This window comes from Pan paniscus, chromosome 19, assembly GCF_029289425.2.
Source record: "Pan paniscus chromosome 19, NHGRI_mPanPan1-v2.0_pri, whole genome shotgun sequence".
NCBI lineage: Eukaryota > Metazoa > Chordata > Mammalia > Primates > Hominidae > Pan > Pan paniscus.
Window position 1 is genome coordinate 85,288,506 of NC_073268.2, and position 16,576 is coordinate 85,305,081.

At 35.9% G+C, this 16,576-nt stretch overlaps 1 protein-coding gene across 2 annotated transcripts in view; it reads right to left on the reverse strand.

Moving 5' to 3' along the window:
• The window catches only part of ABCA5 (ATP binding cassette subfamily A member 5), an 81,572-nt gene that overhangs the window by 21,696 nt on the left and 43,300 nt on the right, over nt 1-16,576 (reverse strand). For both annotated transcript variants that reach the window (XM_063599365.1, XM_003808943.6), the window contains 5 exons: nt 15,523-15,642; nt 9,207-9,408; nt 5,511-5,680; nt 2,718-2,845; nt 2,169-2,306 (listed from right to left, as the gene is read on the reverse strand). In XM_063599365.1, the coding sequence (XP_063455435.1) occupies nt 2,169-2,306; nt 2,718-2,845; nt 5,511-5,680; nt 9,207-9,408; nt 15,523-15,642 (758 nt within the window). The remainder of the gene's footprint in view (nt 1-2,168; nt 2,307-2,717; nt 2,846-5,510; nt 5,681-9,206; nt 9,409-15,522; nt 15,643-16,576) is intronic.

Genomic DNA, 16,576 nt, shown 5'->3' on the forward strand with positions numbered 1-16,576 from the left:
GCTCTTTATTGTCTTTTTAATTGGGAAAAGCTATACCCAAGCTCAGCTTCCTATGGAACTAGAACTTCTTCTCCCAAGCAGAAGAGGAATTAACTCTCACAGGCCCCAATGTCGTTAGCTTCCCCAGGGATCCAGGTGCAGTCAGCTAACTTTCCCAGACAATCAATAAACAGCTAGCACTTCAAATGCAGATTACCCAAGTCCAAGGATACTATATTATCAGCCACCCTCACCAAGGTCAGTTTCCTCCCCTTGTTCTATAAGAATACGGACCCGTGGGACAGAGAAGGTACTCTGCACTGGAATAGAATCCACAGTGCCTAGCAGATACCCTCGCACTGGCACACCCCTCCATGGGATGACATAGAGACAGAGTACATCACTGTCTTGCTGAAACCTAGCCTTCTGAGTTTTCCTATTTAGCAATTAAGTCAATTCCAAAGTTCAGGTCATATGACATTGCAGAATTTGTCTGAAACTCTTGTAATATGACAGTGGAGGCTCAGAAAGAACCCACAAATATGTAGACTAGTAGTGCAAGAAGTGGAAATGAATGAGACTACAGTTGGATCCAATCATACAGAATCTAATGAAGGAAGAAACAAATTTGAAATATTAATACGACTATATATGAATAGTTAGCTTTAAAAACTCCCATGTATTTCTTTCGAAATATAGTATGATTATATGTCAGTGTTGTTGAAAATTGTAAGTTGTAAAATCTTGTGTAATAGTTATGGATACAGACATATGTAGTAACATCAAAAAAACACGTATGGGAATTACCAATTGTGAAATTGTGAATTGCGGTTACTCCTACGGAGGAGAGAAGGAAACAAGATTGGAGAGGGGTAACATGAGTTTTCACCTGTGTCTTAAAAGTTTTATTAAAAACAAATATTATGCAATATTAACATTTGAAATATTTGGATAGTAGGTGGTTCGTTTTCTGTACGTTTGAAATATTTCATAATATGAGATACCTCTCCACAGACACTGCTGCTGGAAATGGAAAATGATGCAACCATTTTGGAAAGCAGTTTGGCAGTTCTTCAAGTGTTAAACATAGAGTTACTAGATGATCTAGCAATTCCACTCCTAGTTATATATCCAAGAGAAATAAAAACATATGCTCATACAAAATCTTCTACTCAAATATTCATAGCATTACTCATAATAGCCAAAAGGTGGAAATAACCCAAATGCCATCAACTGATGAACAGATAAGTAGAATGCGGTATTTCACATAAACATTCCATACATTCCACACAATGAAATATGATTTGGTAGTAAAAATAAATGAAGCACTGATACGTGTTACAAAACAGATGAATCTTCAAAGCAGTATGCTAAGTACAAGAAAGCAGACAAAAAAGACTACATACTGTATGATTCCATTTATATAAAATGTCTAAAATAAGGAAATCCATAGAAACAGAAAGTACATTAGTGGTTGCCTGGGGTTGGGAGTGGGTATGAGAGGAAATGAGTGATTACTAATGAGTATAAGGGTTATTTTTTTTGGAGGGGGGTGATGGCATATTTAAAACTGACTGTAGTGATGACTGCACAACTCTATAAGCATAATAAAAGACACTGAAGTGTATACTTTGAATAATGGTCAGGTTGATTGGGCATTATATTTCAATGAAGCTGTTTTTAAAAGTATGAAAAGAGAAGATAGAAAATATTGTTACAGATATTTGTCCATTTATTTTTTAGCATATGAAAATCAAAAGGATTAAGAGAAAATATGTTGGATACTTTTCTGTAATCTTGATTCTGATATGTACAATCCAACAGTTCTATCTAGAGGAAAAATGGTTGCCTGGGTGACTTCTCAAGTTTTTTCCAATACCCAATACCTGGATTTTAGGTAAAAAATATTCATTTAAAAATTATCTTATATTTTATTCTATGATCAATATAGAACACACTTATTCCTTATACAAATATCAATACCAAAACAGAATCTCCTTTACCCTGAAACATACTTCTACTGGGGAATCCTAAACCTTAATGTAAACCGTTTCTCACTTGAGTTTTAAGAAGTCCAAGAGATCTCACAAGATAAATTTCTACATATTTTGTTATTTTTGCTTAGTTTTTAATGGTTATTATATATATGACATGCATATGGAAATTTATCTGTATATACATTGGCTTACTTGAAAGAATGGGGTACTCCAGATCTGGATGGTTTCAGTCACATTTAAATGATAAAGATAGTAGTTACTAACGATATTCACTAATATAGGTAAAGAATAAACCATAGTACTGTTGAAAACAGCTGCAAAAACATAGTCCTACAATTAAAAAAAAGACACTTATTACATACTGTATATAAGTGGATATATTATTGATATGTACCAAGCTTTTCTCACCAACAAAGCTAATTCTCATACAGAAAAACTGCTTCAACAACTCAAAGAAATAATACTCAATGACAGATAAAGACAATGTGGTTTGGAATGTACAGATATTTTAATATTTTAAACAAGCATATAATTTTTTAAAAAACTAAATTTCTGTAACTTTATATATTGGTCATCTGTGAAGTAATGAAATACATCATAAATAAAGACAGCTAGTTATTTCCAAAAGTAAAATCTAATTTCTAACTCATAAGGTCAAATCAACAAATAATTAATTTTAGAAGAAACGTTTTAATCTTGCATAACTCCCAAATGGATATTCATTCACTGCATTCATCTTACCTTTTCTGAATGCATCACATTTAAAGCCGCACTATGGGGAGCCACGGATACATAGTCACTGTCATTAATCATCGTCACCATTATGTTCTGGCTTGTGAAAAAGCTAATAAGATCACTGATATCTGAGTCTGGTGTTAGAAAATAAGCAAATAATAAAAAATGAGTCTAAACGAGGCTTTTAGTAACACTGGGAAGATAATTCTATTTTTAGAGAAATATTTTATTTTCATTAGCGAATACGCAAGTAAGTACATTGGCTCTGAAGCCAGTCAGCCTGGTTTTAAAGTTGAGTTGTAACATTAAACTATTCGTCCTTCAAGCAAGTTACCTAGATGTTCTGGACCTTAAGGTCCCTCTTTTGTAAAGTGGGTAAAATAAGTATATCTGCCTTATAGGTAGAGTGATCATCCTGAGAATTAAATGACTGAATATATACACAGAGTTTAGAACCTGACACATAGTAACTGCGCATATTTTAGCTACCGCTGCTGCTGCCGCCACTGCTGCTGCTGCTACAACTATTATTAACATTGAAAAGTTAACCTGTAACACATGAAATTTGGTTAAATAATAAGAATAAAAATCTATCTGACAATTTTAGGTAACAAGATAACCTGCTAAGTTCAGAAAGGTATAGGTGTGGTAACATCACTCCCTAGAGAATTTTTTGTAGGCTCTGGGCAGACATGTCAATTGCCTTAACTACCTTAAAATATTCAAACACATAATCACATCTCTACATTCTCTAAAGTACCTGGAGCCAAGAGTAAGATTTTAAATCCTGTCGGGATTTAAATCTATACCAACATGTCTGCCGAATAGATGCAGTTTCTCCTCTATCATAACAAAAATCAGGATTCAGGGAAGGACAAATGTGACTTTAGAGAGAAATTGAAATCAAACAAAGCAAAACATTACTAGTAACTGAATAGTATGGCAGGGTGGATCAGACACAGCACTAAATCTCAGTGTCATAGAGAATGGTGACACTACTATACTCCCAACCTAGTACCTTAACTGATCTCTTATCTCTAACTTGCAAGACCAGCTATGTACCCTGAGAAGAGAGACACATTATAAGTGAAGGAACCACAGCACGAGAGATACAAAAAGCTCTGCAAGGTGGGTAAGATACCACCCAATATATATACACACAGAGGCCAGTGGTTCAAAAAAAAGTGGTTTTATTTTGGAACACACACAAGGCTTAGGAAAATATGGCATGCATAAGCAAGCAACTCTAAGAATAAAAAATTAAGAGACAAACTGAAAATACTAGAATTTCTGCAGATCAATGAGAATTAACTCAAAGCAAAAAGATGTGATTTGAATCCAAGTTCCTTTAAAAAAAAAAGAAATATTTGAGATACATGTACAATTCCCTGGACACATATAAAAATGTCAAGATTAGCACAGTGTAAGGATTATATATTAGCAATATAAAATGTATTTTAAAACCAAAACGAGAATTCATAATGAAATTTCCTAATGAAAGAAAAAAAATTGCAAAACCTGACATTTTCCATTCGAGTAATTTTCCATTAATTTTCCATGCTCCAGGTAATTTTCCATGTTCTCACTCATTTATCCATCAATAAATACATCTTTACCGGAAAGAATGAAGGTTATGTAATATAACACGCACCAGATTTTAACAGTGATTATTTTAATACTAATTTATAATCATTCCTAGCCATGCTTATTATTTTAATACTGGGCAGTCTTTTTTGAATTAGTGAATCAAAAAGGAATGATACTAGAATGTAGGTGAAGTGTTAGAAAGGTTAAACCCCAAAGAGTTTGCTACAGAATAGGAGATGTTATAGGAACAACTGATCACATATGAATAAAGTTTGTACTAGCTTTTAATATTTTGAAAATCAGAACAGTATGTCAGTTTTTTGTTTTGAGCTTTGCTCAAGTCTGTATGTTTAAATTTTTTTCATATTTGACAACTACATGGTAAGAATACTAATAGCAAAGCCAAAAATATCCATTACAAATCTAATATATTCAATTAGAGATATTTATATTTAAGTCTTATTTTTCTTAGTTTTAACTAATTCTTCAGACTGTCCTTGAAGAATTAAACACTTCTATGCAGACACATACCTGTATAAATATTATGTACTACAACTCTTTGTAAAGAGGGTTTTTCAACTTTTGAAGTATATTTTGCTCATCATGGACTTATCAGCATAAAACATGCTAGTAAGAATAACGTTATTATTAAAAAAGGAAATTCTACTATTATACAAAGTATAAATTTTTTTAACTATTTATTTATTTATTTATTTATTTATTTATTTATTTTGAGGCAGAGTCTCCCTCTGTTGCCCAGACTGGAATGCAGTGGTGCAATCTCGGCTCACTGCAACCTCCGCCTCCCGGGTTCAAGCGATTCTCCTGCCTCAGCCTCCCGAGTACCTGGGACTACAGGCGCGTGCCACCATGCCTGGCTAATTTTTATAGTAGAGACGGGGTTTCACCGTGTTAGCCAGGATGGTCTCGATCTCCTGACCTCAGGTGATCCACCCGCCTTGGCCTCCCAAAGTGCTGGGATTACAGGTGTGAGCCATCGCACCTGGCCAAAACTGTCATTTATTTGTAAACCAAAATTTACTGTAATATATTCTTCAGCATCAATAAGATACGTATTGAACTATAATTTAGATTTCATGCAGACAGACCATGCCTTTACCTTAAATATAGTTTTAAAATCCAGACCTTTATCCACCCCTCAACCCCATGCTCCATGCCAACACTCATTCACAGACCTTCACACACTCTCACCAGTAGAATTTTGAAGAAGCAGATTTGTTTTGTATTTATGAGGTTTGTCTCCAGGTTTTAGAAAATATAAGTCTGGAACAAGTTTGACGGGAACCACAGCATTTTTAAAAGAGTGATGAACCAAAAACATAAAAATCTGAACTGTGAAAAAAATTAAAAGCAGAAGCAACCTGAAAAGAAAAAAAAAAAACAACACAGCTCAGGGTACAAAGGTACATTAATATGAAAATCAATTAAAACTCTCCCTTCACATTGACATGGACTTTTTTTGTTTTTATTTGAGACATGGTCTGGTTCTGTCACCCAGGCTGGAGTGTAATGGCGTGATCTCAGCTCACTGTAACCTCCACCTCCCAGGCTCAAGCAATCTTCTCCCCTCGCCATCCCAAATAGCTGGGACTACAGGCACACGCCACCATACACAACTAATTTTTGTTATTTTTTATAGAGATGGGGTTTTGCCATGTTGCCAAGGCTGGTCTCAAACTCCTGAGCTCAAACAAGGAGCTTGCCTGCCTCAGCCTCCCAAAGTGCTGGGATTGCAGGTGTGGGCCACCTTGACCAGCCTACATTGGTATAGATTTAAACTCAAGATAGTTAAAAGATAATCACTGAAAAAAACAAAGAAAAAAAACTGAAAAAAAAAAAAAGAAATCGTATTCCCCAAAATGATCTTATGACAATACTGGAGAGAAAGCCAATACTGTATGACAAAATTAAAAGTTATAAAAGTATATTTTAGATCAGTGACGCCCTTAAATTTTCCTAAGAGTATGTAAACACATAGTTGTAACTGTTAAAACACAAGACATTATGTCTCAAATATTTGTCTCTACTCCTGAAGGAATTACTTCCTGTCCTGTCTCTATCTTAACCATTTTTTTTTTTTTTTTTTTTTTTTTTTTTTTTTTTTTGAGATGGAGTCTTGCTCTGTCACCCAGGCTGGAGTGCAGTGGTGTGATCTCGGCTCACTGCAACCTCTGCCTCCCAGGTTCAAACGATTGTCATGCCTCAGCCTCCCAAGTAGGTGGGACGACTGGCATGTGCCACTGTACCCAGCTAATTTTTGTATTTTTAGTAGAGACAGGGTTTTGCCATGTTGGCCATACTGGTCTCAAACTCCTGGCCTCAAGTGATCCACCTGCTGCAGCTTTCCAAAGTGCTGGGATTTCAGGTGTGAGCCACTGCACCCAGCCCCATTTACTTTTCACGTAACAACAAAAATATTTTAGATATAGAGAAGCAAATAAAAATACAATTAAACTCTGAATGGCTGATATCTTTGAAATCTCATCCTAATCACAATTTTATCATATTAATTGCCATTGCTGCTCTCAGGAGGCAAAGCAAGGTATACTACAATGCCCTTTTATCTGGAGAGCAGCTACTTATCTGATAAAATATCTCTATATCACATGTAATAAGTGTCCTAACAAGCAGTTGGAGAGCTTAGATTATCATACTTTAGCAATTTATAAATTTCACATACCCCATAATTTTTTTAAAAAAATTCTTAAATTGTTATATCTAAGATTTCAAAAGCATATGGCATTAATCAAGTTCCATAATAAGTTAAGAAGTGATTTAGGTTAAAAAATATTCACAATTAAATAATATTTGGAAACATGAGGTTAAACAAAGTTGAAGGAATTTCCTTACCAGAGAACATCTCATGTTTTTTATGCTAATGAATAACTCTTTAATATAGGGAATATAAGAGTAATATTTTCTAAATGTATTTGACCATGGAACACATTTTGTTATGGATTGAATGTTTGTGCCTCCCCAAATTTGTATGTTGAAGCCCTAACTCCCATATGATGGTGTTTGGAAATGGGACTTCGGAAAGGTAATCTGCATTAGATGGCATCATGAGGGTGGGGTCCCCATGATGGGATTAGTACATTTATTAAAAGAGACACCAGAGGGTGCATGCCAGTGTACGTGAAGAGGTCATATGAGCACACAGTGAGATGGTGGCCTTCTGCAAGCCAGGAAGACAGTCCTCACCATGCTGGCACCCGGATCTCAGAACTGCAGCCATCAGAATTGTGAGAAAATAATACTCTGTTTAAGTCACCCAGTAAATGGTATTTTGTCATGGCAGTCAAAGCTGACTAAGGTATTTTAATTTTCTTTTTTTGGGGGGGCGGGGGGGCAGGGACGGAGTCTCACTCTGTCACCAGACTGGAGTGCAGTGGCACGATCTTGGCTCACTGCAACCTCCGCTTCCCGAGTTCAGGCAATTCTCCTGCCTCAGCCTCCCAAGTAGCTGAGACTACAGGCGCCCACCACCACACCCAGCTAATTTTTTTATATTTTTAGTAGAGATGGAGTTTCACCATGTTGGCCAGGATGGCCTTGATCTCCTGACCTTGTGATCCGCCTGCCTTGGCCTCCCAAAGTGCTGGGATTACAAGCTTGAGCCACCGAGCCCAGCTGGTATTTTAATTATTTTTCTGAGTGTATTTTATGAGAGTGGTGTTTAGAAAATGTGGCACATATACACCATGGAATACTATGCAGCCATAAAAAAGGATGAGTTCATGTCCTTTGAAGGTACATGGATGAAGCTGGAAACCATCATTTTCAGCAAACTAACACAGGAACAGAAAACCAAACACCACATGTTCTCACTCATAAGTGGGAGCTGAACAACGAGAACACATGGACACAAGGAGGGGAACATCACACACCGGGGCCTGTTGGAGGGTTGGGACTGGGGAGGGATAGCATTAGGATAAATACCTAACGTAGTGACAGGTTGATGAGTGTAGCAAACCACCATGGCACATGCATACCTATGTAACAAACCTGCAAGTTCTGCACATATATCCTAGAACTTAAAGTATAAAAAATAAAATAAAATAAATTGAAACATGCTGATTTAAATAAACATTTTTCTTTCAGTAATGCCGACCCGGGAATAAATCAGATATGTGATTGACATTTGTTTGACACTGAATTTGGTCAAAGAAGAGCATATAAATTTAGCATATTCCAAACATATAACAATATTCTTAATCTTAATGATTAAGCCTTATTACTACTGACATTTTGGACTTAACAAGATAGGTGTGTGGTATATGAAAGTGGTTAATGTTATTTCCAAATTATTCAGTTCCTAGTACCCTAGGAGAACCTAACTGAGAAGGGCTAAAGCTAACTTGAGATGTCATTTTGATCCCAGATCTACTAGCTATGTAGCCTTCTTTATTTTTCAGTTTCCTCATAGGATAAATAGAGGTAAAACTCATTTTTCCTGCTACTTACAAAAAGTGGTTATAAAAACTAACTAATAGACGCAAAAAATAGCGAAAAAATAGAAACGCAAAACAAAATTTAAGATACAATGGGGAGTGTATTAATATATTCAAGGAAACTTGAATCTGTGCTCCCAGGTGAAAGAAAGAAAAAGATACAGTGACAGTAATTCAAAAATTATACAATTAGGGAATATTTGTTATTTCCTCACTTTATAGATGAGACAATAAATGCTAGTTTAAAAAGTGTAAGACAGGGTATTTGATGAAATTATTGTAATTTTTTTCTCTAACATTGTGAAATTACAGTGGTAATCTTTCAAAACTATATAAATTATTTACATATGTTAACATTTTAAAAATTAAGATGGTAAAACCAATGTGTATCCTTAAAAAGCAATCCATCAGGTATAAGGGTGATAATTATACTTACACTGATCTCACTGATTTACTTTCACGTTTCAAGGTAAAGAAATGAAACTTTGCTATTGTATACATCTGTTGTTTCCAAAGGCTCATGGTGCTCATTAGAGAAGCCTTGGTTTCAGAAAGAATAAGTAAGCTCTGTTCCATTTCATCAAAAGATTTTGAATCCATTTCTTCCTCCAGTGGCTGCTGAGTAAATACACTATAATCTATTTGCCAAAACAAAACAAACATTTCAGTATATTCATTAAAAAAGATACAATCTTTCTGAAGCAGGAAAATTTAAAGAAGCATTGGTCTGGCAGTTATGTGGAACAAATGGAACTCTCTTATATTCTGGCAGTATCTATTAAAGCTGAACATATGTATATCTTATGACCCAAGAGATCCCCAACAGGCATAAACCCAACAGAGATATGAATATAGGTTTCACCAAAACACATGTACAAGAACATGAGAATGTTCTTGTTCTACTAAGAACAATAACACTATTCTATGGAATAGTGTAAACCAATGAAAATGAACAAACTACTGTACCCATAACAACATGGTTGAACTTCACAAATGTAATTTTGAGTGAAAGAGGACAGATGCAAAGGAGACACATGGTATAATTCCACTAGTTCAAAATCAAACTGGATGCATATCCATATTTAAGATCTTATTATCTCTGTATATGTATAATATCCAACTTTTATGTGAACTTTTCCTCTCTGACCACAACTTAGCATCATATCCTGATCATACACGAGACTTCTCTCTTATCACCATGTTTGAGAGTCCTCTCCTGGCTTTACATTACTTCTCAATTAAAATTTAGCCTCAGGTTCAGTTTTCAGCCAAATTCTGCCCTTCAACTTCATCTTTAGTCTTTGGAAGGTTTAAGAGCCAATGCCTACTTCAATATAATTTCCTGGGATTACTGAGGTTGTACATGATCAATGACAGTGTGATCATACAGATTATTAGCACAACACTTAAAAGGTATAACAAATTCAGTAGTGTGAATAAGGTATGTCATTCAGATTTCATTTTAATATTTAATATTCATTTAAATTACAGTTAAACATTCCAAATGTATTTGGAATAAAAATTTATTTACGTACTTTATGTTAAAATTCTAGCATATAAACAGAGCCAAAGACAAAAACCACATGATTATCTCAATAGATGCAGAAAAGGCCTTTGACAAAATTCAACAACCCTTCATGCTAAAAACTCTCAATAAATTAGGTATTGATGGGACATATTTCAAAATAATAAGAGCTATCTATGACAAACCCACAGCCACTATCATACTGAATGGGCAAAAACTGGAAGCATTCCCTTTGAAAACTGGCACAAGACAGGGATGCCCTCTCTCACCACTCCTATTCAACATAGTGTTGGAAGTTCTGGCCAGGGCAATTAGGCAGGAGAAGGAAATAAAGGGTATTCAATTAGGAAAAGAGGAAGTCAAATTGTCCCTGTTTGCAGATGACATGATTGTATATCTAGAAAACCCCATTGTCTCAGCCCAAAATCTCCTTAAGCTGATAAGCAACTTCAGCAAAGTCTCAGGATACAAAATCAATGTGCAAAAATCACAAGCATTCCTATACACCAACAACAGACAAACAGAGAGCCAAATCATGAGTGAACTCCCATTCACAATTGCTTCAAAGAGAATAAAATACCTAGGAATCCAACTTACAAGGGATGTGAAGGACCTCTTCAAGGAGAACTACAAACTGCTGCTCAAGGAAATAAAAGAGGATACAAACAAATGGAAGAACATTCCATGCTCATGGGTAGGAAGAATCAATATCGTGAAAATGGCCAAACTGCCCAAGGTAATTTACAGATTCAATGCCATCCCCATCAAGCTACCAATGACTTTCTTCACAGAATTGGAAAAAACTACTTTAAAGTTCACATGGAACCAAAAAAGAGCCCGCATCGCCAAGTCAATCCTAAGCCAAAAGAACAAAGCTGGAGGCATCACGCTACCTGACTTCAAACTATACTACAAGGCCACAGTAACCAAAACAGCATGGTACTGGTACCAAAACAGAGATATAGATCAATGGAACAGAACAGAGCCCTCAGAAATAATGCCGCATATCTACAACTATCTGATCTTTGACAAACCTGAGAAAAACAAGCAATGGGGAAAGGATTCCCTATTTAATAAATGGTGCTGGGAAAACTAGCTAGCCATATGTAGAAAGCTGAAACTGGATCCCTTCCTTACACCTTATACAAAAATCAATTCAAGATGGATTAAAGACTTAAACGTTAGACCTAAAACCATAAAAACCCTAGAAGAAAACCTAGGCATTACCATTCAGGACATAGGCATGGGCAAGGACTTCATGTCTAAAACACCAAAAACAATAGCAACAAAAGACAAAATTGACAAATGGGATCTAATTAAACTAAAGAACTTCTGCACAGCAAAAGAAACTACCATCAGAGTGAACAGGCAACCTACAAAATGGGAGAAAATTTTTGCAAGCTACTCATCTGACAAAGGGCTAATATCCAGAATCTACAATGAACTCAAACAAATTTACAAGAAAAAAACAAACAACCCCATCAAAAAGTGGGCAAAGGACATGAAAAGACACTTCTCAAAAGAAGACATTTATGCAGCCAAAAGACACATGAAAAAACGCTCACCATCACTGGCCATCAGGGAAATGCAAATCAAAACCACAATGAGATACCATCTCACACCAGTTAGAATAGCAATCATTAAAAAGTCAGGAAACAACAGGTGCTGGAGAGGATGTGGAGAAATAGGAACACTTTTACACTGTTGGTGGCACTGTAAACTAGTTCAACCATTGTGGAAGTCAGTGTGGCGGTTCCTCAGGGATCTAGAACTAGAAATACCATTTCACCCAGCCATCCCATTACTGGGTATATACCCAAAGGACTATAAATCATGCTGCTATAAAGACACATGCACACGTATGTTTATTGCGGCACTATTCACAATAGCAAAGACTTGGAACTAACCCAAATGTCCAACAATGATAGACTGGATTAAGAAAATGTGGCACATATACACCATGGAATACTATGCAGCCATAAAAAATGATGAGTTCATGTCCTTTGTAGGGACATGGATGAAATTGGAAATCATCATTCTCAGTAAACTATCGCAAGAACAAAAAACCAAACACCACATATTCTCACTCATAGGTGGGAATTGAACAATGAGATCACATGGACACAGGAAGGGGAACATCACACTGGGGACTATTGTGGGGTGGGGGGAGGGGGGAGGGATAGCATTGGGAGATATACCTAATGCTAGATGACGAGTTAGTGGGTGCAGCACACCAGCATGGCACATGTATACGTATGTAACTAACCTGCACAATGTGCACATGTACCCTAAAACTTAAAGTATAATAATAAAAAAATAAATAAAAATAAATAAATAAATAAATAAAATTCTACCAATTAAACCATAAACATACATTTATTTAATGGCAAGAATAAAATACTACACAATTGAGGTTTATTTTAAACTCAAAAACATTCAGAACTTTCGACGCAGAAAAATATTAACAGTTAATGCAAATATTAAAGAGAATGTACTAGTGAGATAACTTTAGGAAGAACATTATAACTTGGGCCAATACATGTATTTTTTAATTTAGATAATAATATAAAAAGAAATCAGATTATATAATATTAATTTTATGTAGTGGTTCAGTATATTAGTACTCAAGGTATTAAAACAAATTTGAGAGACTTCTTTTTTTAGTTATTTAATTCCATTAAGGCCACGCACTTTCAATATAAAAGTTTTATTGTGGATTCTTCCACAATTTGTGAGGGTGAACTAAAAGCAGAATGCCCACTTCATCATTTAAAAATTTCAAAAGAAGGAGAAACTACAAAATCACATACATTAATTTTCAGATAAATCTTCTTTGATCCAGACATAATAACAAAAGAAAAATTAAGAACTCAAAAATATATGGCTTCTCCTCACTGCATTTGAAAGTGGGCATCTGGTATCATAAATGTAGGACTACAGGAGCAACTTTACAGTTAGCAATGCTGACAAATTATTGTTCCCACACAATAAGGCCAATCTTTTAAAATTTGAGTACCAAACCATGAATAATTAAATTCTAGTAATATTTTAAGTTCCAGATTTATTTTAGCATAATATAAGCAAGTTTACTTCATGATGATATATTCAGCTTGATTCTTGACTTTGGTATCACAATGATTTTAATCATCACCCACTCGGCATTCATGCAAAATGTGTATTTGCAGCATCTCAACTCTTTTAACAACTGTGAACTAACATCCTGGTTTCCTTTGCTCTCCTCACCTGCCACTACAAACATTTTGCTAACCTTCGATCATAAGAAAGTTTCCTCAACTCATGTTCTTACCGTAAGCTGAATAGATCCACTTTGCTCCTTACTGCATCATGAAATTGATCTGTCAAGATCACCACTCTTACAGTCTACCAAATCCCTCACCGTCCTCTATGTTACCAAAACTACCTTTTTTGTCCTCATCTTATTCTTCACAGCAATTGACAAATAACTGACCACTTCCTCTTTCCTAAACACCATTTTTCTAGGTTTTTCCATTTCCACTCTTTCATGAAAAAGTAGAGTAATAATTGCTCATTCACGGTCAGCCCTCTTGGCTCCTTCTCCACTGCTCACCCAGGAGGCCTGCCCCTCAATTCTTATCTATACTCCTTACCCAACTAAGAGATTTCATCCAATTCCCTAGCACCATCTACCTGTGAGTAACTTCCAAATCTGTATCTTCAGCCGTAACATCTTCATTTAACTCCAGATGCATCTCAAACAATATACTCAAAATTCATGCCTGGGTCGGGCGCAGTGGCTTACACCTGTAATCCTAGCACTTTGGGAGGCCAAGGCGGGCGGATCACCTGAGGTCAGTTCAAGACCAGCCTGGCCAACATGGCAAAACCCTGTCTCTACTAAAAAATACAACAATTAGCTGGGCGTGGTGGTGGGCGCCTGTAATCCCAGCTGTTTGAGAGGCTGAGGCAGCAGGAGAATCACTTGGACTTGGGAGGCGGAGGTTGCAGTGAGCCAGGATGGTGCCACTGCACTCCAGCCTGAGTGACAGAGCAAGACTCAAAAAAAAAAAAAAAAGGAAAAAACTCATGCCTGCATTCCTTCTTTCCACAAACCTATTCTTCCCCTATTTTCAGGAAATGGCAATCTCATTCCCAGTTATCAAAAGCTTAGGAATTATTCTTCATTCCAACCTCTCCTGAGCCTCTAACACTCAATCTATCAGCAACTCAAACTCATCACCACTACCACCAGTATAACCCAAATATCTGTTCTTTCCCATTTTTCTTTTTTTTTTTTTTAAACAGGGTCTCCTTCTGATGCCCAGGCTGGAGTGCAGTGGTGCAATCATGGCTCACTGCAGCCTTGACCTCCTGGGCTCAGGTGATTCTCCCACCTCAGCCTCTAGAGTAGTTGGGACTATAGGCACACACTACCATACCTGGCTAATTGTTGTGTTTTTTGTGACAAGGTTTTGCCACGTTGCCAAGGCTGGTCTGGAACTCCTGGGCTCAAGCAATCTCCCTGCCTTGGCCTCCCAAAGTGCTGGGATTATAGGCATGAACCACTGTGCCCGGCCTCCCTATTTTCACTGACACCCTAGTTCAAGATAGTATTAACGATAGCAGTTTCCTAACTGGTCTTCCTACTTCCACACTTCCTTTATAATACTCCTATCATTGAACAACCAGAACATGTTTTTTTAAAAATTCAAATCAGATCATGGTACCTATTTGCTTTAAAACTCTCTGATCGCTTCACACTACAATAGGAAAACAAATGAAATTGTTTTCCAGATGTTCAAAGGCAGAACATGATCTATCCCTTTGAGTATCCTCCTGACTTTGCTGTGTAATAGCTTCACTATGGCTCCGGCCATGGTAGCCTTTTTTTATCCCTCAAAGACATCCAACTCATTCCTCAGTTAATACCTTTGCAGTTGCAGTTCTTTATCTGAAAATTTCTGCCCTAAAATCTTCACCTACTTGATTTTTCTCATTATACAGGCCTCAGGTCAAGTATCATCTCAACAAAGTCCTTCCTGATGATATAATCTAAGTTCGCTGCCTTCTAAGACCACCCCATTATTTCCTGCATTACTCCTATCACTATCAGTAAGTATCTCATTACTTATTTACTTATTTCTACCCTTTATTCTAAAAAAATATAAAATTACATTTATATAATTTTTGTCTTATTCACCATCTGTCTGATTCATTGCCTAAAATGTTTTGTTAGTTCTGTTTTTACCTGCTTGGTCAATTTCTGCTTCAACTTCTAGCTTTAAAAATACGTCTTCCAAAGTCGTCATGGAAACACCATAAGAAATGACACCCAAATTTGAATGACTGTCTAGGGCAGAAAACAAACCTAAAAGAAAAAAATGAAAGAATAGTATATCTTTAAGCATATTATCATAAATTATTGTAAAATATCCTTTAAAAATAAGTTCATGAACAGCCTGTGCAACATATCATGACCCATCTCTACAAAAAATAAAAATAAATTAGCTAGGCATAAATACTGATGCAAGCCTGTAGTCTTAGCTACTCAGGAGACTCAGGTGGGAGGATCACTTGAGCCCAGGAGTTTGAGGCTGCAGTGAGCTGTGATTGTGGCACTGAACTCCAGCCTAAGTAAACAGGCTTAACATTCTTATAAATTAAGGACCTCAAAGAAATTTTATATATGGGAATATATCTATTATCATATCTATTACCATATTATATCTATATCATATTATAAACTAACAAAAATTTTACAGTATTTGAAATTAAAACTGAGAATGTTACTATATTGAATAATAAAATAAATATGTACATTAGAAAACATACAGAAATCATTTAAATACTTATTCATCTTTTAAAAAATAAAAAAATAAACCTATTACGGGTTAACAATTTTATTTTTAAAAACTGCATCTTTTAAAACAAAAATAATGAGAAGAGAATATTGTTTTATATTTCTGCAAATCTCTTCAATGTCTGTCTTAACGGAAGACAGATGGGTTCTCATATTTGTTTCTGTATTCAATCTGCTGTGATAGCACATATTATGCAGTCTCTGGAAAACACTGTATAATCATGAGAAGCTGAGGGTCAATAAGGCAAATAACATTTTGGTATTATTAGAAAAAGTGCTGACATTATGAATTCCCTTAAGAGGTCTTACGGTCCATCCTACAGGAGATCCCAGAAGACACTGTGAAATCCAGTGAAATACCGTGACAATTTTTCAAAGAAATATAAGAGTCAACAAACAAAGTATGGTGGTGAAAACCATGAGTTCTGGAACTGATCTGCCT